The 24,116-nt window shown below is 37.3% G+C and overlaps 1 protein-coding gene across 2 annotated transcripts in view; it reads right to left on the bottom strand.

Moving 5' to 3' along the window:
* The window catches only part of LMBRD2 (LMBR1 domain containing 2), a 31,179-nt gene that overhangs the window by 4,029 nt on the left and 3,034 nt on the right, over positions 1–24,116 (bottom strand). Inside the window, exons 2-16 of one of the 2 annotated variants that reach the window (XM_075079860.1) lie at positions 19,630–19,849; positions 19,130–19,209; positions 15,664–15,759; positions 14,705–14,872; positions 13,882–14,092; positions 10,831–10,905; positions 10,369–10,482; positions 9,600–9,783; positions 8,564–8,745; positions 7,656–7,789; positions 7,337–7,442; positions 6,502–6,599; positions 5,243–5,346; positions 4,003–4,049; positions 1,233–1,335 (exon numbers count right to left, since the gene is read on the bottom strand). In XM_075079860.1, coding sequence (XP_074935961.1) covers positions 1,233–1,335; positions 4,003–4,049; positions 5,243–5,346; positions 6,502–6,599; positions 7,337–7,442; positions 7,656–7,789; positions 8,564–8,745; positions 9,600–9,783; positions 10,369–10,482; positions 10,831–10,905; positions 13,882–14,092; positions 14,705–14,872; positions 15,664–15,759; positions 19,130–19,209; positions 19,630–19,803 — 1,876 coding nt within the window. In that variant the 5' untranslated portion in view covers positions 19,804–19,849. The remainder of the gene's footprint in view (positions 1–1,232; positions 1,336–4,002; positions 4,050–5,242; positions 5,347–6,501; positions 6,600–7,336; positions 7,443–7,655; positions 7,790–8,563; positions 8,746–9,599; positions 9,784–10,368; positions 10,483–10,830; positions 10,906–13,881; positions 14,093–14,704; positions 14,873–15,663; positions 15,760–19,129; positions 19,210–19,629; positions 19,850–24,116) is intronic. The other variant, XM_075079861.1, reaches the window with a different exon arrangement.

Genomic DNA, 24,116 nt, shown 5'->3' with positions numbered 1-24,116 from the left:
GATAAAAGGAAGGAAAGACACTCATTAGCTCTATGAACATCTTGGAGTGTGTGGAGACATCAAACTTAAAAGACCAGAAAAATAATTTGATACAATCTCATCCAAAGCATAAGTACAATGACGTAGATTCAATATTAAACCAAATCTGGCTACATGCTCAAATTTGTGGTATTTCATTTTTGTATCTCCATAGCAATGTAACTACAGCTTTTCTTTTGCCCCATAAGTAGGATGAGATCTGCTTTGCAAAGAATTAAAGACAATGACAAGTTACATGCAAACTTCACTTTAAAATCAATCATCCATTCATCCTCCCAACTTCCCACTTTAACTAAGATAGCTGGAGGTTTTTTTAGTTTGGTTTTGTTTGTTTTTAAAAAGGCAATCTCATGAATTAATGAAATACAGCTGTTTTACAGTTCACTCTGCCACCCACACTAAGCCAGTACCTACGGTCTGTTTTGGTGTCAGAACACGGTTAACACTAACATATAATTTAATAAAATTTCAATTAGTCAAACACTGATAATCTGGGGTTTCAACTTTGTGAAGAGGAGGGGGAAATGCACCAGAGTTGTCCCAAAAGCATGTTCAAAGATTCCCTCCCCCTCCCCCTTTTTCCTTTTTTTTTCAGTTTTATTTCTCACTTCTTGTTAGTTTACACATGCACATGAATTACATAAAAGTCATCAACACTGTGACAAATAAACTTTTAGAAGTTTGTGGAAGCGCGTCTGCAAAAAAACTTTTTTGCTAATAGATTTATTAAACGAACATGTATACAATCATTGTGATATGTTATTGGCTTTACATTTGTTTGTCATTTGATTATTCCAGTATTCCAGTCTGAGACAGTCATTTGCAACTAGAAGAGGTAAATTTTAAGATTTAGAACTCCCAACTTCAAGACATATCCTAAATAAAGTCTCTTGGTTGGCAACTGCTACTCTAATTGCAATCATTTTATGTCCTGTAAGAAGACAAAGTAATCGAGACTAGCCAAAATCTCCAACTTCAACTAGCTGAAATGTTGAAGATGGGAAGAAATGCAGCACTCTTTTCAGGTCTCTTTAATGGGCAACATGGCATTGTGCCACAGAAGGGAATAGATCAGCACATCATCTAGACAAAAAGGTACCAATCTGAAACTACTCACGCAGCCAGTGTTGTGCAGGCAAGATATTAAAAAAAACCAAAACAAAACAAGCTCCCACCAAAACCACAAAGCTTACATCTATTGGTATTTGTTTCTGAGAAGCTAGATTCCTTTTGGTCTGCGTGGACAGCCCTGTTTCTAGTGGAATCATCTCTATTTCCATACCGTTCCTTCCATTCCTGGAAAAAAAGACAAAAAATAAAAGAAAAACAGGCTGTGAGGAAAAAGGAACAAAACAAAAGCATACATACAATCAAGAAATATTCCAGACCCACAATTTAGAGCTAACTGGTCAATCACATCAGACTATAACAGTAATACTTTGAAAATGTTCCAGTTCAGTATCTTGATACAGGAAGAATTTTTGTTCTGTTTTAAACTCAAGATACATCCCTTCACTAAAGCAGTTGCCACAACTGTTCTTTAGAAAAAAAGACTTGCAGAAGACAAACTACATACTAAATCTGCACTCAAGAGGTCACTCAAGTGCTCTAAGTTACAGTGGGAACTTTGCTTTTTTTTTTAATTTCTACTTCCATCTAGTGGTAGAACGGTAAAACAACCAGATGCAGATAGCACAAAAAATCATTTGGACAGGACATGTTTACTAAGCTTGTTGTTCTGTTGTTTCCATTCCATCATGTTTTGATATGTAAACATTTTAGTATGAAGTATAATGAAACATAAAAGAAGAAAATGTCTCATGCTTTTATTGGGAGACAACTTTATGTCTCAATAGAAACTTTCCCAATTAGCCCAATAACTATAATATGTTTCAGCTTCATATCTAGATCCCAGATTATGGACTGGTAGGAACTGGTATACTCAAAGTTACTGTACTAATTTATGCCGTATGATACACTTCTAAACTGGAGAAGGATCAAGCATTTCATCACGATCCACTAAAAGAAAACACTCTCAAAAGCCTCAGAAGTTTCAAGAATGAATATGCTACAGTATTTAACGCAAACTCAAGAAACAGGTAACATCTGAAACAGCGTTTGCTGTTGAACTAAAATTGTTGCTTAATGTCAGATCATTCCAGTGTACACTAACTGCATCATACATTTGCTACTGTTTTGTTTCACAGTAAGTTCAATTTCTAAAATGATGAGATGGGGGTGAGAGGATCAGAATGCCTATGCAGTATTGGTTGTCATCCAGAACCAAAGTATCCCCAAGCTCGAAAAGCTATGAGGTTTTATACCCATTAGTATCTTGCCTTTCTGCAGAAAATATTTTCTCTTCATTTAGTCAGTTCATTTTTTCATGCACCCTTTCAATTCATCTCTTCGGTTGTGACTGTTGATACTAAATTCCAAGTGTTATAAATTAATGAAAAACTAAAGCTGTAGTTAACTGAAGCTCTTTAAAATGAAACTGCCTGAATTATTTTTTATTCAGACTGACTCCTTTCACCAATCTTTCCATTCAGTATGCACTTCAAGCATGATTTGAATCAAGCATTCTGTTTGTTACTCAGTGGTAACTATTAATTCCACCTTAAATGTAATTCCCTCCTTTGAAAAAAAAAAATTCTGTGCCAATTACTTTCCAAGGAGCATACAGAGCAACAGGTCAGTTTGGGAGAAGCATACAGTCCCCATTTCAATGAATATGATGACACTGCCACTGCAGTTCAAGCAGAGCAGTATCCACATAAGAGACTGATAATAAGCCATTTCAGATTATTCTACATCCTAGGAGTCAGGACGATTTTTAATGTTTGTTACACCTGTTGGCATACACCATTCTCACAGCACACTGACTAATAAAAATTTCCAAGTAGTGTTACCTCAATCACCCTCTTATCCTTTAAAATTAAAATGTAAATTATTTCCTCCCCACAGCCATGACTATTCTGCAAGATTAATGCCTATAAATATCCAAAGGGTGGCTGTCAAGAGGATGGGACCAGACTCCTTCCAGTGGTGCCCAACGACAGGACAAGGGGCAATGGGCACCAGTCGGAACACATGAAGTTCCACCTGGATATGAGGAAATACTGTGAGGGTGCCAGAGCAGTGGAACAGGCTGACCAGAGAGGTTGTGGAGTCTCCTTCTCCAGAAATATTCAAAACCCGCCTGGACGCATTCCTGCGCCCCCTGCTCTAGGTGTGCCTGCTCAAGCAGGGGGGTTGGATGAGATGATCTCCAGAGTTCCCTTCCAACCCCAACCATTCTGTGATTCTGTAATTAAACTCATTCCATTAATTATTGGAGACTTTTTTTTGTGAAATAGATCATGCTGAATTTAACAGCAACGTCAAATCCTGACAGATATTGTAGTATTTAATATTATAATTAACTACAACAATCTCACACTGTTGTGGTTTAGACTTAGCCAGCAACTAAGCCCCACACAACTGCTCGCTCACTTCCCCCGCAGTGGGATGGGGGAGAGAATAGGAAGAGTAAAAGTGAGAAAACTAGTTGGAGATAAAAACGGTTTAATAATTGGAATAAAATAAAATAGTAGTAGTAATAATAATAATAATACACAAAGCAAGCGATGCACGATACAAATTGCTCAGCCCATCCTCAAGCAGCAATTGCTGTCCCCTGGCCAAGTCGCCCCAGTTTATATACTGAGCATGATGTCATATGGTACGGAATATCCCTTTGGCCAGTGTGGGTCAGCTGTCCTGGCTGTGCTCCTGCCCAGCTTCTTGTGCACCCAGCAGTGCATGGGTAGCTGGAAAAGTTCTTGACTAGTGTAAGCACTGCTTAGCAACAATTAAAACATCAGTTTGTTATCAACCTCATTCTCATCCTAAATCCAAACACAGCACTGTACCAGCTACTAGGAGGAAAATTAACTTTATTCCAGCCAAAAGGACACATACCCTTCTTCTGTTTTCACCTTCCTCCTGCCTCTGCCGTTTTCTTTTCTCTAATAAATAAATCAAAAAAACACGGTCTGAGTACCACACAAAAAAAATCATTACTAACATTTTTTCAAACAAACCACAAAAATCCGAAGCTAACTAGCAAAGCTTTTTATTAAAATAGATGGCTCATAAAATTAAATAAAAACAACAGACAAAGCTGCCTGTCTATCATTAAGGAGTTTTCTGTTAAAATTAATTCATCACAATGATAACTTGGGTCAAGACATAATATTTGGTTACCAGCTGGCAAAGAAAAAACAAAAAACCCTCTTAGAAATAGTTGGATAAAGTACAACATTAAGAGAAACTTGAGCATTATTGAATCAAAATTTGCTAAAGTTCCCTGAGGCCCAAAGTATGACCCAAATAGTTTGTGTTCTTCTCTGCTATTAAGCTGGAAGTGTAACATCTCATTATAAAAGAAACAATATCCTCTTGTTTAAGGGAATGAGGGACATTCCTCTTTTTCTAAAAAAAAGAAATACGACTACTCTAAGTAAATCTAGGTTTTGTTTCCCATAAACTACGAGAGTGAAAGTATTCCATAATGTAACATTGTATCCAGAGAACTTAATTGCTAAACATTTACTCAAGAACCACAACAGCTTTTAACAATTTTCAAGAAACACTTTCAATAAAAATTAACATAAAAAAGCTCAAAGCTTTCCAAACCAGCAGATAATTACATCTCTACAGAACAACATGCTTTGTGTGATAAAACCCAGTTAGTTGAAACAGCAAAAAATGCTAAAGAAAATCACAGAATTTGGGCAGCTCAGTCAACACATACACTTACACACAGAAAGATTAAAATTGTTGATGATAAAGACAATTTAAATGCTAACTACCCTTTATGACAGATTACATAAGCACCTACTCAAGTATTATTAGATCAGTAATGACTTCAGAGGAGCACCACTTAACTGAACTCTAAAATATACAGAAATACCTAAAATTCAGATACCTGATGCATAAAGCTGATACTATACTTCACACGTCAGTGAAGTCCAGGACTGTTTATATAGCAACCACAATGCTGTAAGTCTGTTGTATTTTGTTCAGTAGGCTGCTTCAATACAGTTTTCAAAATATTGACAAGCTATATGCTTTTCTGTGTGCGTGTAAGATTTCAGGCAAGTTTAGTGCACGAACATATACATTTTGCAGGAAGACTAGGACAGAGGACCTAACTTACCTCTTCTGATGAGCTCTTTTCCCTCATCAATCAAATCAGAGGTCATTTCACTATCCCCCATGAACTGCTGGAATCCCAAAAGATTCAAACAACGAGTTCCTAAACTAGTAAAAGCAGACCAAGAAGCAATTTCCTTTGTTAATTTACCATTAATAGTTTAGATATAGTTTAGATATATCTATAGTTTAGATATATTACATTGCAAAATGTAAAAGAAATAATTCAGAAATTTATGTCCATTCCAAGCAAAAAAGCAATACAGAAGAAAAGACAGTTTATTATACCAGCTGAGAAATTAGAAAATTCAGAACAGTGACACATTCCTAAATCCAGTTGAAAGTGATGGAATAATCCTACTCTAATAGAAAGATAAAATTGTTTATAGTCTGAGAATAGTGCAAATGACTTAAGATAATTGCTTGACTTCATGGACAAGAAGTCACACAATTTTCTTGTCATTGGCTTTCCTGTTTGCTTTCACTGGTTTTTTTTTGCCTCCACCACCACTTTTGTCAGCTAACTTAAAGGTAAGCAGGCAAAACCTAGGACTGGATCCTTGTTGTCTTACTGTCTATGGATGCACACAGGGTAGTAATGGTCATTCAAGGCATTCTACATGACTCAAAACATATACGTTGCTTCTGACTGAATGGTAATGCAAAATTGGAGAAGTTAATATAAATGTAGCTGAACAATGTCAGACAGAAAGTGCCTTCCAGTGGTAAAAAGCAGCCATTTTGAAAAGTAAGGATAGAGCAAGCATATAACAGTATTTTCTGCAGTTACCCTTCCAGCCTCCAACAAATTATAGCTTAGTGAAACAAGATCAAATTATTTAAACCACTATGCTTTCAAACTGAAGTCTGTTAGAAAATTCAATACCTAAAGTTTCTGCTAATGCTTCTTAGTTTATTAGAAAACCTTGTAAACAGAGCTTCCTCATGGTAATTTTAATCTCAAAAGCAGAACCTAAATGTTTGTAGGCTCCGAAGTTTGAACAGATCAGACCTCAGAATCTAGAAATGAAGTTTAATGGGGAAAAGCAACCCACAACGCAGTTATGAGTAAATACAACTAATATTCTTTAAACGTACACATTTCACATATAAAAATAGCAATTCATTGAATTAGTTTTTGTATTTTTATTAAAATGTCACAACTCAAGTGCTGGAAAAGGAGAAGTGACTCTCTTCCTGAATGCTGAAACTAACATTAATAATGTAATGAAACATGGACGATCAGTCTTGCAAATCACTTACCTAAAGTATGTGGCAATACAGAGAATGACAACAAGCATTGGGTAATATATATAGAATCCATCTGCAATGAAGGACAGCACTCTCATGGATCCCATTATCTGGAAAGAAAATGCACATGAACAAGCTCTTACCAGATATGTTCTACATCTATCCATAAAGATTGTGCCATTTCACTGTTTTCAGTCCACGACGCGCAATCTCACAATCCTTTACAGTTACTGAAACATAGTTCAGTATTACCATCACAGACCTGGTTCAGACAGTCGACCCAGAATGCCCAGATATAAAGGCTGCCTCTATCAGTGTATCCACTTTGAGGTTTCTAAGACGCTAGATCTTGTCTCACTGCCTCCAGAACCATTTCAAATCTGGTGGTGCTTTTATTCTGCTGTGGAAAGAGTCTCTGGACAACACTAAGCATCTCCTTGCTAACAACAAAGATGTGAGATGTACCTTGCTGTCCCACAGAAAATGGTTGTTCAGCAAAACCAAACTCACTGGTTTTCATTACCAAGTTAGGTTTGCTCCCAATCTATAAAGATGTCCCATAGGCTAATGCCAGCGGAAACTAAAGCTATTAGGAAGTAAAGAACAGTTTGGACCCTTCAGCATAATATTTTACTTTCTTAGGATAAAGAGACCAAAACAGAAAAACCGAGCTATTGATGACTCCAGTGTAGCTAGCAATCATTACCAAACCCCTGGTCTCTAAGTATTTCTGCCCTGTTTAATACTAGTGAAAAAGATTTTAATATCTGAATATTACTATAAGAAGTATTTAAAAATATTTTGTCTGTTCTCCAAACCATATAGAAGCCTCATTTTCTGTACTTACAGATGTATAAGCAGTTGGCTGAGTGTTTTTGTGAGAGATTGTTGCATCCATGTGGGTCAAGCCCAAAAAGTTCAAGCATAATGGTGGGGTAAGACGGCAAAATAACCTGCAAAAATGCAAGAGGCAACAGCATTTAAAACAGTTTCTTGCACTAAAAATATTATTAAATCATAACTGGGTATATAACAGAATCATGATATACAGCTCACTAGGATTTATACCCATATGATTACAAATGAAAGAATATAAACAAAAGTTTCATGGGCATTTCAATTAAGTATTTGACAGACAGTCTGCAAGATATACGCCACATACTCACATGCCACTGAAAAGGAGACTGTACGCATCTGTCTGATGATGTGAAGCTAAGTAATAATAGTTAAATACACGGATCCTGAAGACAGTAGAGTAAACACAGATGCTTAGGAAAAAGATGGTAAGAAAACAAGCCATCTGGGTGGGCGAAAAAAAAAAAAGTTGTTTGAATGTCGAACTCCACTAATGGTTTTAATGCATAGAGCACATAGTCTGTGCATGGTATGTTGACTGCAGTCTAATTTTTTTGTTTTGAGGTGGGACAATAACACCAGATCTAAGAAGACTTTTCAGAAGTTTTTTTTAACTAATTTAAATTGAGAATGACACTTGTAACATTCTGCACTTCATATAAGCTAACAAAACTGACTCTAGGAACATTTATTTTACTTCTGAATTTGCTGAAATTGCCTCGATAATGACTGTGATTGATTTGACATGTATTCCCACAAAAAGTAATAAAAACAAGTGTTTTCAATTCAACCTATTTTGTTAGTATACTAGAGTTTTTCAGCTCAGGTCCTTTACTGATAAATTTGTGCATGCATATCCTAGACATATCTGTGACTGGATTTCTGGTCAGCAGCAATTTCCTATTTAGGAAAGAAAGGTCACACACATGGTTGATTACACACGAAGTCTAAACATCTAAGCTCCAAGCTAATGTTTCACAAATTACTCTACACATGATATTCACAGCTGGGTCACACCTCCACCCCATATTGGAGAGTTTTAAGAAGCAGCAAAAGGCTGACTCCTGCCACAGAAACAAAGTTTGGTATTACATATTTTAGAGACCTTATGAAAGTTGACAGACTATTTAGAGACTTATTTTTAAATAAATCTGGTCTGTATTATTGTAGTGACAATATATCTGAAAAGATTTTTGTTTAGTGATTATCTCAAACTTACCTCTATGTATATATAATTATATGTCTTTTCTGCCAGCTGTATGAAAACCGCAAATAGTGATAAAACTGGTTTTGTGCTGAAAAATGTGCACTCTGACCACACAACAATTACAGAGAACGTGGCCAAAACAACCGCAAGCACCCTGTAAAACCACGGACGTAGAAGACATTCCCAGTACCACTCTGGAAAAAACAAACACACACACACATCCGGAAGGGGTTAATGAAAATTACACAACCAGAAATAGAACGCCCTCACAAAAACCATTATGAACTTCTTGCATGCACACCCTTAAAATCAAGGCTGGAATCTGTGGGGTGACGCACTTCATTTCAAGGCCTTTCCAATGCCTGAAGATCTGGCTCAACCCTAAGGAATCATATGCATAAGTGCGTAAAACAGGGTGGGATTTGGGAGGCAAATTTTGCAAACAGATAAGAGGGGTGAGAGGTATAGAACACAACTCTTCACTTTTGGCCCAGAAACTATGGATTTTGTTTGTTCATATTACTCTCTCATAAACGAACCCTAGGCTGTAAAATTATATTGTCCTACTATGGAAATAACTCATTGCTAGTGCACAACGTATTAGAAGTTAAAACATGATTAGGGGAAGACACCTTCTAAAAAGATGCACAAGAAGCCACGTGTCCTGATGTTTGGTATGTAACAGACAAAAAGTCCTTATGCCTTTGCTTTACTGGAAGAGCAGCGCCACCTCAATAATATGCCACAAAGGTAGAAGGTAGCCATGATCCAGTAATTTGAAGTTGCTCTTTTTCTTTCTTCTTCTAAGGCTTCAAAGTTTGTTACTGCTATTACAACATGTAACTGCTATTAAATTTGTAAAATATCTAAGCTTTTGGTCAACAGCATAAATCAATACCTGATGGTTACTCCATTACATAAATGCATAAGATGAACATTTACTTCCCTCTACTGTAACTGAATGCTTTACATAAAACAAATTGGTTCTTCTTAGAAAATATTACTAGTTATTCCTTTACATATTCAAAATCCGCATGACAGCACTTACCAACAGTTGGTGTGTAGAAATATTGAATAATTTTATTCTCTGGTTCTTGGGAATGAAATGTATGAACAAATTGCCGAGTTGCACTGGTTTCATTTTTCGCCACATCTTCTAAGTAAAACGCTTGTTCTAAAAGAATTTGCCATTGGACCTGTGTACGACGATGTCTCTGTACTGAATAGATTACCTATAATAAATTCCAAGAAATGGTCGTTACAACATACTTGTTTCAAGAAACAAAAGCTTTGCAAGATCCCTTAAAAATGCCTACATTACAGAATTGCAAAGATTAATTCTGTATACTCACCAAAGCAGGGAGTTAATTCTCTAAATATATAAATCATTAGAGGACTACATACATGATTCCTGAGTTTTGCAGTTCCTTCATCACAATCCATCTGTAGCAATAACCACCTACTTTTTCCAATATACCACTTTATTTTTGCATCTTAGTGAGTATCAGGCTTTTACAGTTTCTTTTTTAGAATGCACTGTCAATAACCATTGCAAGGCTTAGTCACAGACAGTTAAAACACAGTCAAGATACAACGCAACAAGAACACTTCTTACATGTCCAGAAATTTGATCTGGACATCACTTGGGAAATTAAACTTCTATGTTTTCTTTCACTGAGAAAAGTTCCTGTTAAGTAGCAGTCCTAAAACCCACTTACTCAGCAATTCGGGTAAAGTGCATTGAAGATCATTGTTTGACTTGCATTTATTCTCATTACATTAGTGTAAGTGAGGCATTCTCTCATTTATTAATATACCTGCTTGTGAAGTTTGACCAAACTTTTTTCACTTGGATAACTGTTCTGTCTTTCATCAAAATCTTCATAATCATCCATGTTCCTACCCATTCTTTCCTGGTACTCAGTGGGACACTGGAAAGAAAAGGGAAAATTAACTGGAAAATGAAGGAGTAGCAAGTGCTTTTTGTTAATTATTTGTAAAAGTTTGGGACATTTCATGCAACTGAAAAGTTCATATTAAGCATAGATTTTTCTGTTTGTAAAGTACTACATATGTCAAAATACAGAACATAATTACATACATCATCAGAAAGCATTCCACAAAGAATTTCAACTCAAAAGTCTGGTCAGAAACGCACAAGATGCCAATTATGGATTTTATGTTAAGGGGAAAAGGTAATAACATACAAGTATTTAGTAGGTGCAGGAAGTACCCCCTCCCAATTGAAAAATTATGGCTGAAGATGAGCAATTTTTTACCTTTTTCAGTATTGTATCAACGCATTTTCTCAAAGGGTGGTTATACTTGATACTTTCACTTACTTTACGGACTTCCTGTTGAGGAGAAAAAATAGAGTTGTTTCATTATGTTAAATAAATTAAAAAATTTTAGAGGGCCATATAAGAGTTCCAGCCCTCCCAATGGCAAAGATAACCATCAGAGCTTAAAAACAATAGAACTTCCTAAAAGCCACTGCTATACTAGGCATCAAATAAAAGATAACTGGAGGAGTATTTATAAACAACATATATGTACTTTCAAAAAAACCCCCATGATGTCAGTCTGCAAAACTACTCGTGAATGTGTGGAGGACTGGTTTCTGTGCGTGAATGTTAAAATGGAAAACACTTGTTTTAGTTGTAAGTAAAGAGGAGGAATTTCTATCTTATCTGGTTTACCTTCGCTTATATTACTTAAAGCAGCTTGATGAATATAATTTTACACTGCTTCATTTTATATCTTCCTCACATTTATGTCCACATACCTCACTTCTGAGACCATCTGGCATTTATCAGTAATAAAAAGCTAACAGCTAGGTAAATCGTGTCAGAACGGGCTCTAGCAGTTTGTGAGGCTTAGCAAGACTACATTTTACTCTTCATCCTATTGGCAATCCATACATAACCTTTTGATGCTTATTTGTTGTTGTCACAAACAGCACTTTAAAAGAAAGATTTAAGTTCTAGAGTCTGGAGGACAGAAATAATTGTAAAGGCTTAGAAACCTTGTCAAATAGGAAGATTAGCAGACAGAATAATTGTATTTGCTTAGTGTGACAAGGGAGGCTAAGAGCATATAGACAGTCCTTCAACATAGAGAAGACTGTTCTAATAGATGACTGTCAGTAATTCTGGTTTCCCTCTGAGTCTCCTGAGGAAATGATCACAACGTATCTGATTAGTCTGCAGCAAAGAATTTTTCATTATGTAGTCAGATTATGAAAAAAAAAATCCCACAATAATGTCTGTAAGGCTCAATCCTAACATATTCAGGCCTGTCAGGTAAAGCACTGGACTGGAAAAAATTAAAAACAAAAAACTGGGGAGTATCCTCCACTTCTACAGTTTCTTGTGTTTTCAGAATCTCTGATAAAGGAAGAAAATTAAAGCCTAAAATAAAGTGGGTGAGAGCTAAAATTTTGTGATTTGACACAGCAGCAATTCACCATATTTACAATCAAGTTCTTAGAGTCAGCACTGGCTTTCTTAAGAATTTGTAAATATTTTCACACACTTCAGTGTTCCCACAAAGGCTGGAAATAAAATATTGGCCAAGATTTCTAAGGTATAGTGCAACTGCTTCTAGACCAAAAGAAAAAGTGGGGGGAGGGTGGGAGTGAAGTGCCAAACCTCGAAACGAGGTTTTATCATGCATTTAACAATATATTATATTTTATGTTGTGTAGGACATAACCTCAGAATCAGTCACCCTACCTGACTTAAAGGACAATCTAGTACAAGACAGCAGTCTAGTACAAGACTCTCTTTTCAGGGAAGCTGCTGCCCCCCTGGGGCCCGAATTAGGGATGCCACCACAAGACTGAAGAACTTCCTACAACCTTCAGACTACTATCCGTTCCTGCTCTGTGATGTGGGTGCTAATGATGTTGCAACAAAAAGTCTGAGGACAATTAAAAGAGATTTCAACACCCTGGGAGGAATGCTAAAAAATTCAGGAACACAGGTAGTGTTTCCCTCAGCTGTCCCAGTAATGGGGGGAGACTTTGGAAGAAACAGGCAAGCCCAGGATAGCAATACCTGGCTCCAGAACTGGTGCCTCTGCCAAAACTTTGGGGTTTTAAACCATGGAAGAGCCTTCAAGGCACAAGGTATGCTGTGCTTAAGGGAACAGAACAGAACATTTTCAGTTGGAAGGGACCTACAACGATCCTCTAGCCCAACAGCCTGACCAATTCAGTGCCGACCGAAAGTTACAGCATGTTATTAATGGCACTGTACAAATGCCCCTTAAACACTGGCAGGCTTGGGGCATCAACCACCTCTCTAGGATGCCTGTTTCAGTGTTTCACCACCCTCTCAGTAAAGAAATGTGTCCTAATGTCCAGTCTAAACCTCCTCTGGTGCAGCATTGAACTGTTGCCACACATCCTGTCACTGGAGACCAGGGAGAAGAGATGAGTACCTCACTCTCCAGGCATTTGGACAATGCTTTAATGAGTTGCATTATCTTAATTAATTTCCAATATTCTATTCTATTCTGTTCTATTGTACTAGCCCCGTAAACAAAGTTTTTGTTGCTCGTTTTCTAACAAGTTTGTAGTTATGTCCCACTCAGATGTTTTTCGCAATTTCTTCAAAATGCTGCTACTGAAGAATGAAGATTCTACTATTATTTGATGCTGACATATCACAGCAGTTACCATCCTACCTTACAACTCTTCAGAAGTAATATTTCCAAGCCATGGTATCAGAGCAGCAGAACAGGGAATAGCTATTCAATGGGCTGCACTTCCATTCTGTTCTTGAACTACATTACACCCTATTGCTCATTCACAAATAACACTAAACACAGTCTCAAAAAAACCCTTTGAAAAAAACAATGATCTACATAATCTTCTCTGAAAAGGCACATAGCATGATCTTGCAAATCCAACTTGGAAACCCTTCTCAAGATTCTAGAAATATACTGGGAGCAGAGTATAAATGCAGACATACACAATTTGCATGAACAGTAATGGAACATCTGTACACCAGATTTTCCAAGTTCACTCTGGAATGTTATTCATTAGTGACCAACATTACCCTAAAAAGGTTGATAAAAAAATAAAACAAACAAATAATGGCTATCAAGTTGCCAAGTTCATCACGTCAGGTACTACTTCTCTTCTGATTTTGCCCCAGCATGAAGTGTCATCAACTGGCACACTATGATGATTTTCTTAACTTACTGATATTTCACCCTAAGTTCATGGTACTTATGTCTTCTTGCCACAAGTGCCCAACACTAGGAAATTTTGAGATGATTAACAGCAGCCTTCACTTATTTCATACAGAAAGCTGGTTACTTACCTCCATGATATCCTCTAAATTCTCCTCTGCATCTGCTTTTTCAGTCATCAGTTTGGCAGCTTTGAAATAGGTCTTCATGAGTAGATAACCCCTCTTGGCCCCATTCCAGTGAGAACGGGGTATTTCCACCAAACCATAACCCAAAAGCAACACAAGAAGAAAGAGACCCCATGTGTTTGCAGCAGCTATCCCAATAGTCTGAAGCTGATTCCTAAGGAAATAAACAATGGCAAATACAAACAAGAAAAAACAAACAACATCCTCCTGCCCCACCTGCAAGAAAGCAACCTCCAAGTATCTATGCACCAATACGGCTTTCAAGTTTAAAGGGACACACTTAGCATCTTCTGTAATTCTTGCCTAGGGCCAGCCTGCTACTTAGCTGTATTTAAAGCTGCCACATTTTTTTCTGTATCTCCCCATGCTTCTTCTCTCTCTGGAGGGAAGACAAAAATGTTTGTTCTCAAAGTAGTATGTTCCTTTAGGAGACAACATGAACTTAGCAAACCTATTGAAAGCGATGTACATGACTGTTTACTACTCTATCTAGTATGGAAAACTGTTAGCAGTGTTATAAATACCAATTATTTTAACTTACCTTATGGCCTTTAAACAGAATCCACAGCAGACAGAAGTGCTGCACAGGAAATACTGACAGAGACTTTCTGAAAGATGTTATTCTGAAAACACTGAGAAAGTTTCTGCACTAATTTTGCAAATGCATTTGTAGGGGTAGAAAAATACCCCACAGCAAATCTACAGAAGAGATTATCCGTGACAGTTTTCTAAGAACTCATGCAAGTGCTTACAACATTATTCCTACCATTGTAAATTGAAGTTTGGGTTTACAGCCACATATATTAGAAATGCTCCAAAAATCAGCAAGTAAGTGCCATAATAGATTGCGTTCTCAATCAATGCAGTTTTAATCTTTCCAGTAATGGAGAACCCTCCTGATCTAGCATATGACTGCATGAAAGGCAGCAGAATCCTAGGAGGAAAGCAAACAAAACCAAACCATGTCAGCCAACCACCACCACCACCAAAAGAAACCCCCAAAAACCAAACCAAACAAAAAATTAGTTTAGCAGTAACAGGATACTGGGACAGGGGTGTTTAAGCTAAAGACTCCCAAGCTTCTAACAAATTAGCTAATTACATGTTTTTATTCTAGATGTACTGGTCTGATGGCAAACCTTAAAAAAGCTTCACATAAATGCACTACAGATAGCTTTACTATAAAATACTTGTGTTAATCGACAACTCGCTACCAACCCTGACATTCTTGACTGAGCTACAGAAATTATTATTTAATGATAGGCTGGTCCAAAACCACACATTAGTCTAACCCAAAAGCACAGACAATCTGTTTGCTGTAGCTGCATCTACAGCTTTTTATAGTATATCCAATAAAACCAAGTAATTTACAATATTACTCAAAAATTACACAATATATTAATGGAATTATTTTGGTGTCCTGTTGCTTAAACCCCACTTTTTTTCAGACAATCTATCCATAAACACCTCTACGTGTAAATTGCTGAGTTTCAACTATAAAAATGAACCAAGAGTAAATGACTGCCACCTCAAAAGGAGCAAAAAACCCAAAGTATTCTTGGTTTAGTACAGTAATGATTACAGAAATTTCACTGCTGGCAAATAATACATGAACAGCTCTGTAGAATAGAGACATATATTCTTAAAGAGTATGTCTGTTAAGATGTTGCACTTATAAATTACACCTATATGACAGTCTCTGTCATATTCTTTTGCCTTACTTACCATGTTAAAAACTGCGATGTCCAATATACAACACGCCAGAAAATTGGCATAATTCCATTAGGAATATAACTCCACGGTTTGAAACATTTTTGCCTGCTGTAACAATGTAAAGAAGCTTACTGTTACTTGTAGGGCCAAGAGTATAAAAAGCATTTTCTACAAATTCCCCTATCTAGCAAGGTATTTGAAAATAGCATCAAACTGATACACTACTATTTGAAGAAAAGAAACTGAATCACCACTTAAAAATATTTATCATTCTCCTCACCGCAAATAACATATCAGGACAAGACAGCTTTCTTAAAGAAAAAAACTGTACCTCAGACACTAAAGAGAAATAAGCAGACAAGCAATTTAAGGTTACAGTTTTTCTTTTTGAGCAGAAGTAGTTATTTCATGCAAAGAAAAAACCATTTCTGTAGACAGAAGACCATTAAACTTTCATTAGTCTGGCAGGTTTTTAAAAAATACCTTGGGCACCCATCACCCAGCTCTACTACCTAGAACATTTAGTGGTAAAACAGCGTATCAGATGTTCCTTCTGTCACCCAGCTGGATTTAGTCAGGCTTATATAAACTTCAACTTGTTGAGCCAATACTTTTCTGACAGGTAGTGTTTGCTTCAAAATACCAAAAAAGCCACGGCAGCCTTTTAGTAAAAAAAGAGCAAAAGACAAAGTGCTCACCCACACTAAGACACTTTGGGTTTTTTCCCAATACCTGTCTGGGTAATGAGGCAATGGTGAGTCAAGGGGCAATACAGTCAATGTAACAGGAGTATCTAATGAGAAATAATTAGTGTTTTCCAGGGTCAAGCTAGTTAAGCCTAAGTTATGAGTTTTTATGTACACAGCCTAAACATTTTCAAAACTATCAAACTACCAAAAAATGACAGGTAGTGTGACTAAAGGTTTCAAACAAAGTTTTAAGATTTGAGCTGTGCCAACACATTATGTGCTCAGTTACTACTTAAGTTGATATTTCTGCTTGACAGACTCAAGTCATACTATAGTATAACATCCATCAGCATATTCTGAAACCATAGGAAAATTGAAAGGCTACTGAATAGTTTTGAAATTGTGTATTTACCTGACTATGTTTAATGAACTTACACTGGGTGGTCTTGAATAAAGGGTAAAATATTGTGCTGCTAAGTCTGGCATTTTACTGTTCTTCCATGGATAGACAACAACCAGATAACCTCCACTTTGGGGCAACAAAACTGGCAACACATTGCCTGGACATATGAACACACATCTTAAATAATCTTACAGATAACTACACTGCACACATCTCAAGATGTGGAAATAGCCAATAGAAGCTAAAGAATGAGCAGCCATGGAAAGAGCCCACATTCACATGCATTGCCCATGTTCCAGAGATTACTTCCTGCCAGAAGAAAGTGAGCAGGCTATTCTTTCTTTGGTAGCATAAAGTAAATTTCAGGCAACTCCAATTACTATATATATGCAATTATAATAAGCAATTAGATATGCTGCCTATATATAAGGCAATTTCATTCATCTTAATTTCATTCATAAGATATAAAATTAGATTTTTAGGTCTAAAGTCTTTAAGACTGTGAAGGAAAGGTAAGCATTCACCAAGGCCTCTCCTCACGGATACCAAGGTTGCTTGAAAAGCTTAGTTATATTGCTTTAACAGCAAAATAGAAGAAATCTAGCATGAAATTGAAAAAATTAAAAAGAGGAATATTTGGTTAATCAGTTAGAACTACTGTGCAAGTACAGCACAGCCAGATGGGATCCAGCCAAGAGTACTGAGGGAGCTGGCGGAGGAGCTCACCAAGACACTCTCCATGATTTATCAGCAGCCCTGGTTAACAGGGGAGTTCCCAGATGACTGGAGGCTTGCCATCTTCAAGAAGGGCCGGAAGGAGGATCTGGGGAACTACAGGCCTGTCAGCCTGACCTTGGTACCAGGGAAGGTTATGGAGCAGTTCATCTTGAGCGAGCTCACTAGGCATGTACAGGACAACCAGGGGATCAGGCCCTGGCAGCACGGCTTTATGAAAGGCAGGTCCTGCCTGACCAACCTGATCTCCTTCTATAACCAGGTGACCCACCTAGTGGATGAGGGAAAGGCTGTGGATGTTGTCTACCTGGACATTAGCAAAGTCTCTGATACTGTCCCCCACAGCATCCTCCTAGAGAAGCTGGTGGCTCAAGGCTGGGATGGGGGTACTCTTTGCTGGGTTAAAAACTGGCTGGATGTCCAAGCCCAGAGAGTTGTGGTGACCGGAGCTAAACCAGTTGGTGGGTGGTTACAAACTGTGTTCCCCAGGGTTCAGTGTTGGGACCAGCCTTGTTTAATATCTTTTTCAATGATCTGGATGAGGGGCCTGAGCATACCCTCAGTAAGTTTGCAGGCAACACCAAATTGGACGGGAGTGTTGATCTGTTCAAGGGTAGGAAGGCTCTGCAGAGGGACATGGACAGGCTGGATTAATGGGCCAAGGCCAATTATATTTGGTTAAACAAAGCCAAGTGCCAGATCCTGCACTTGGGTCACAACAACCCCATGCAATGCTACAGGCCTGGGGAGGAGTGGCTGGAGAGCTGCCTGGAGGAAAAGGACCTGTGGGTGTTGGTTGACAGCCAGCTGAACATGAGCCAGCAGTGTGCTCAAGCGGCCAAGAAGGTCAACAGCATCCTGGCTTGTATCAGGAATAGTGTGGCCAGCAGGAGCAGGGAGGTGATAGTGCTTCTGTACTCACCACTGGTGAGGCTGCACCTCGAGTACTGTGTGCAGTTTTGGGCCCCTCACTACAAGAAGAACATTGAGGTGCTGGAGCGTGTCCAGAGGAGGGCAACAAAGCTGGTGAAGGGTCTGGAGAGCAGATCATTTGAGGAGAGGTTGAGGGAAGTGAGTTTGTTTAGTCTGGAGAAGAGAAGGCTGAGGGGAGACCTTATCGCTCTCTACAGCTACCCGAAAGGAGACTGTAGTTAGGTCCATGTTGGTCTCTTCTCCCAAGTTACGAGTGATAGGATGAGAGGAAATGGTGTCAAGCTGCACCAGGGGAGGTTTAGGTTGGATATTAGGAAAACTTTCTTCATTGAAAGAGTGGTCAGGCATTGGAACAGGCTGCCCAGAGAGGTGGTGGAGTCACATCCCTGGATGTTCAAAAAACGTGTAGACATGGCACTTTGGGACATGGTTTGGGAGGCATGGTGGTACTGGGTTGCCAGTTGGAATTGATGATCTTAGAGTTCTTTTCCAACCTTACTGATTCTATGATTCCAAATTATTACCAATAGATGCAAATGCATGTTTCCTCACATCTTCCCTTACCCTCCTGTATGGTTACAATCTTCAAATGTCATACCACACGGATAACACTTGTTTTTTAGTCTTAGGAACACTGTACACTCCCATCATTTAAAAAAAGAAAATCATAAAACAGTTCTTTAAAAACAGTCTAACAAAGAAAACATATAGCTGGTACCTTGGAGCAAGGGTAACGTAAGAGCCGTTATTTTCTGCAGGACTGGAGTTAAGAGCAAGTTTGCACCGATTATAAATAGTCTAAAAGATAATTATTCTTACGTAAGTGACCAGAAAAAGGTACATTTATTTTAAAATAATAAGTTCCATTTTTAAAGACATTTCCTGTACTCCAGGTTTGTATTTGCAAGCAATTACACTAATAAACCCTCAAAACAAAATGCAAACTGCAGGACAAGTAATTAACAGATTTTAAAAATTGCTATAAATAATTAGATTTTAAAACATTTGAAATAGTTTTGTTATCTGATCAGATCAAGAAAAAATAAAGTTATTTGTAAACACAGACACAGCCATGCAAAAAGGTAATAAATGTTTTGTTTAATAGGATGCTATTTGGAAAATTTATTTGCTCTTTAAGATACTGTTTTCTGAAATGATGATTACAAAAAGCCATATATATTTTATACAGCTAAGCAGAAAATCTCACAAGTTTCTTACCGTACTGACATCCAGAGGCAGTATAAATACAATAAGAAAGCAAAGATACCAAGCCAATAATGTTGCTATGATCACCAGCCTATGCTGTTTCTTGAAGTCTCCATACCGATGAAGTAGGAATAAGGCCAGAAAAAAGACAAATACTATCTCAAGACCCAGCGCTGCACCACTCATTATTGAAAGTCACACGGTGCAGCTCATGTAAGAAAGCAGACCAGAACTGTAAGACAAAAAGACATTTAATTACATTAAAATCTCTGGGAAATATTTACGCAGAAAAGAATTGTTTAAAAGAAATTATTAAACATATTAATAGACTTTTTTTATTTCACGACAAGAACTCCAGTCACATGAAGAACAAGATTTTCAGCAAGGTGCTTTAAAGTCCTCTGCAGACATCAAGGTACCATGTAATTCCAATTATTTCATTTCTAGGAATATACAAGGACAACTCTTCCTCATCTTCTTGATATGCAATACATAAAAAAGTCAAGTCTCTGTCCTTGAATAAGACTATAAGCCGAAATTTAAAGTCCCGTATAAATTTAAAGAGAAAATCTATTCTGGTCTTTTTTTCCTTTTAGAAGAAATCAACTAATTTGGACAAAGGGTTAAATGTTTAAATTAAATGTTTCTGCAAAGCTTTGTTAATGGACTGTTCATCAACTCTGCATTTAAATCTGTACTCAGAGTTAACAGAGCATAAAAATACAGTAAAGTCTATGTTAGTCTACATGTGATGTATCTCATTTAGGTTTAAATTTCATGTAAAAAGAGACACATACTAGCTAATTCACCTTCCTACCCCTCTTCTGTTCTTCTTCAGCACAACAGGGGTCTCAATTCATTAATTTTTAGTTTTCCCTTGACATAGTTTTCCTTTGCTCATCCTTCTGGGTTACTCTCTTACAGTCAAAAATGCTAGAAATGTCTAGAAAGTTCATGCATCTCTATACAGGCATGCTATTATGCAAAGGGCCACTGAGCTGCACAAATCTATCAGGGAAAATTTCACTGACTTGTTACATTGTTACTTAAACTGCTTCTGACCTTTTTAATAAGCATCACTTTACGACAGGCATTGCACACGTTAAAAAAAAAAAAGTAAAAAGTTTATTACTCTGGTCAGGTTGATTTGCTTCTCCATCAATATTACCATTTTAGCTGGTTTGATTTCACTAAAATAGTTTTTGCTATGGCTTCCCCACTGTTGAAAGCACTTCAAGGCTTTCACTTTTCACTGGAACTTCAGAGATTTAGAAGAAATGCTACTAATAAAATTTCCCTCTGTTTACTTTTAAATCCCTTAATAATTTGTTAAAGTGAACCATTTCCTTTACCGCTTCAGCAGATCGGCTATGTTTGAGGGCACTAAGCAGTGAAAATTGTCTCATTTCCACTAAAAAATTCCAAAGTTTGTGATGCCAGTACTTCCTTGAGAACACACAGGACAATTATCCTGTGATTTTTTTCCTGAAGATTTGTTTCCCCTCATTTTGCTACTTTCACATTTAATTTCCAAATAGTGAGAGCAGTCTGTTTACACCATATTGGCTGTTACACACAGAGCATCCCGTATTCTGAAAATAGCTCAAGTCACCTTGCTGTTTCTTATCAAAGATGCCTATGCTTACTTTTAATTTTCTGCCTTTCATCTAATGTGTTTCTCAAATTATTAGCACTTCTACTACCTCAAAGCATCCCCTTACTATCTCATTGTACTACATATTGGCCACATAATTTGTAAATCATGAATGCAGGATATCTAACCTGTTTCTCAATTACTTATTCTAAGCAGGTCCCTGTCTATTCCACTGTACCATTCTTGTTTCCTTAGGAAAGTCTTTTGTCTTGATAGTATAGTAGCAAGTTTCACAGGAAAAAAAGAATGGAAAAGAAATACTATATATCCCCTCTATTAAGGCAGTATTATCTGGCATATGTAGGTTTGGCTGCCCATTACAGCCACACCTTAAGCTATGTAAACAAAAAAATTTTACAGCATACCCTCCATTAGTCACACCTATATACATTTTTACTACAGTCACACCTAAAAAGCTGCTATCAAAGCAGAGGGTGAAAAGTTTTTGTGCAAGATGTTGCACTCAGTTACTACCATGAGGGAACTTCCAAAAAGACTATAAACATGTACTGGATATGCTAAAATAGAGATGGAACTCACTTTCAAAGCCAAAAGCAATTTTGCAGTTATCGAAGTAAAACTACTTTTTTTCTGTTCTTCACCTGGTTCCTATTTTAATCTCAAAATACAAAATGAAAGACTGAATTTTTGTGACACTGCTACTGATGACGAATAGAGTTGTTTTGAAATAATGTATACACATTATTACACAGTTCAAGTATTTTTTAGACAGAAACCACTTAAAACTAGTTCTCAGCACAAATACATTAAATGGAAAAAAATCCACAATATGAGAAATGCAATGCTTGAGAGGAACTCTTACTGTGAACTAAATCCAGCCAAACATAACAGCCGATGCTACTAGAAATATTTGTATCAGACGTCAAAATATATTACTGCAGACTATAAAGCCATGCATACCTTTGGCAAGCAGCATTTACCTCTGAACCTGGTTGTTAGCTCAAAGAAAGGTAAGTTCCTTACCCATAATTCTGTTTCTTCATTTTATTTAGAGAAGCTTCTCACTATTAGCACACTACTCCCTAGTATCAGCTGCCTGAAATTCCTGAACCCCTAAAGAATGTTCTCCTAAGATCAATGAACTACTTCAGAAGAGTTCTCTTGTACTGTGCAACCTTCAACTGCTTAGAAGATGCTCTTATAAGGCAATGACAAAAAGTACAAAATTCCTCGCTCTGAAGGGAAGAGTAATTGTTGGGATTCTCTGATTCTGGAGAGTAAGGGAGCTATGCATTAATACATATAAGACAAAAAGCTGAAACATTGGCACTGGAAGTGCAACTTAACCAATAAAAGACAAGGACATGCTCTTGTGTAGATTTTCTTGCTTTGTTTCAGACAGACAAAAGCAGTAAGTTTTTAATTTTGTGAATGGAAGAGTTTGGTTACCCCCATATATGACATACATTTCAAAATTCTGACAAGAAATCATCTAGAGTCCAAACCCACCTAATAACTCTTTGCGAGCACCATAAAGGGCTCAGTTCACAACTCCCTTTGAGACTCCCTACTACCAACAGTATTAAATTACCTTGCCAACCTCAAGACTAACCACACTCATGACCGTCTACATTACAAATGAACTAACTACTCTGACGAGTACAGAAATACTCAAGTTACTAAATGAAACAGCAGAAAATAAAAAACCCCACCCTTTCTTAGAGCTTTTATATAGCACCAAATTTAACAACAAAGACACTCCAATATTTTGTATTCTTAAAGAAGGGCTAAAAAGAGTAGAGCTTATCTCTGAAGAAAGTACCTTGGTCTTATTCAAGTGGACTCCAATATCCCTTTAGTCAGAAATCCCAGATCAGACTGAAGCACAGTTTTATCCTTTTCGAACTTTGCGGGAAAACATTTTACCAGCACATTGCTCATTTTGCAGGCTTAGGTAATTGGTGCTTCAAACCCTTCCCAGTCAGTCTAATATCACACTTTCTGCAGATTTCTCACTGCTTCCCTTGACACTCTCCCTAGCTTATCCACTTCCTTCTACACTGAGCTGGAACCGACACGGTATCCCAGCTTGAGAAGGCCAGAATCGAGGGTAAACATTGCTTCACATGCCTTACAGAAATGCATACACAGAAGTATAACCTGCATGACGTTTTCTTCACTTGTTGAGCTTACTATGCCCTCCAAATACTTCTCCTCTAAGAAACACAACACTCTTCTCTGTCCCATATTTCTGTAGTTGATTGCTCCTGCTTAGGCTCAGGCACAAAACTCTACTCAAATGTACCCTTTCCCCTCCCACAGACTGCTGGATCTTCAAAGCATTTTGACTTCCACACTCTAAAAGGTCTGTAATCCCTCCTAGCTTCATGCCTTCTTAAGTTTTAATAATCACATTATTTCATTTTGGAAACTATTTGTGAAAATACTGAAGAGTAGTTGACAAGGGACTGGCCTCCTTAATCACAACAGTAGCTGTTCCCAACTGTTCTTCCCCAGCAAAAAAAATCCCGAGAAACAGAATCAAAAGTCCTATTAAAGACCAAATATAAGACATCAACTGATTCTCTTGTATCAGTGAAATAAGTTAGATTACTTCAACAATTTGTCTTTGACAAACTGATGCAGTCTTTTACTCAGCTATTATATTCTAGGTGCTTTTAAACAGCTTTCGTTCCAGTTTTCAGAAATTCAAAAGGAAGCAGACTAGTCTGCCAATCTGTAGTTCTCCCTGTCCTTTAAAAATCAGTAATAAAAACAGTCACCATGCTTCTGATTTTCATATATTTGGTACCTCAGTCATTTTTAGAAGACTACATCCTTTTTTGTTGTTCTTGAAGTATTCCTGGGTAAAGATCATCAAACA

Source organism: Phalacrocorax aristotelis, chromosome Z (assembly GCF_949628215.1).
Source record: "Phalacrocorax aristotelis chromosome Z, bGulAri2.1, whole genome shotgun sequence".
NCBI lineage: Eukaryota > Metazoa > Chordata > Aves > Suliformes > Phalacrocoracidae > Phalacrocorax > Phalacrocorax aristotelis.
Note: the sequence above shows the minus strand (reverse complement) of the source record. Positions and strands in the feature narration are given on the sequence as shown.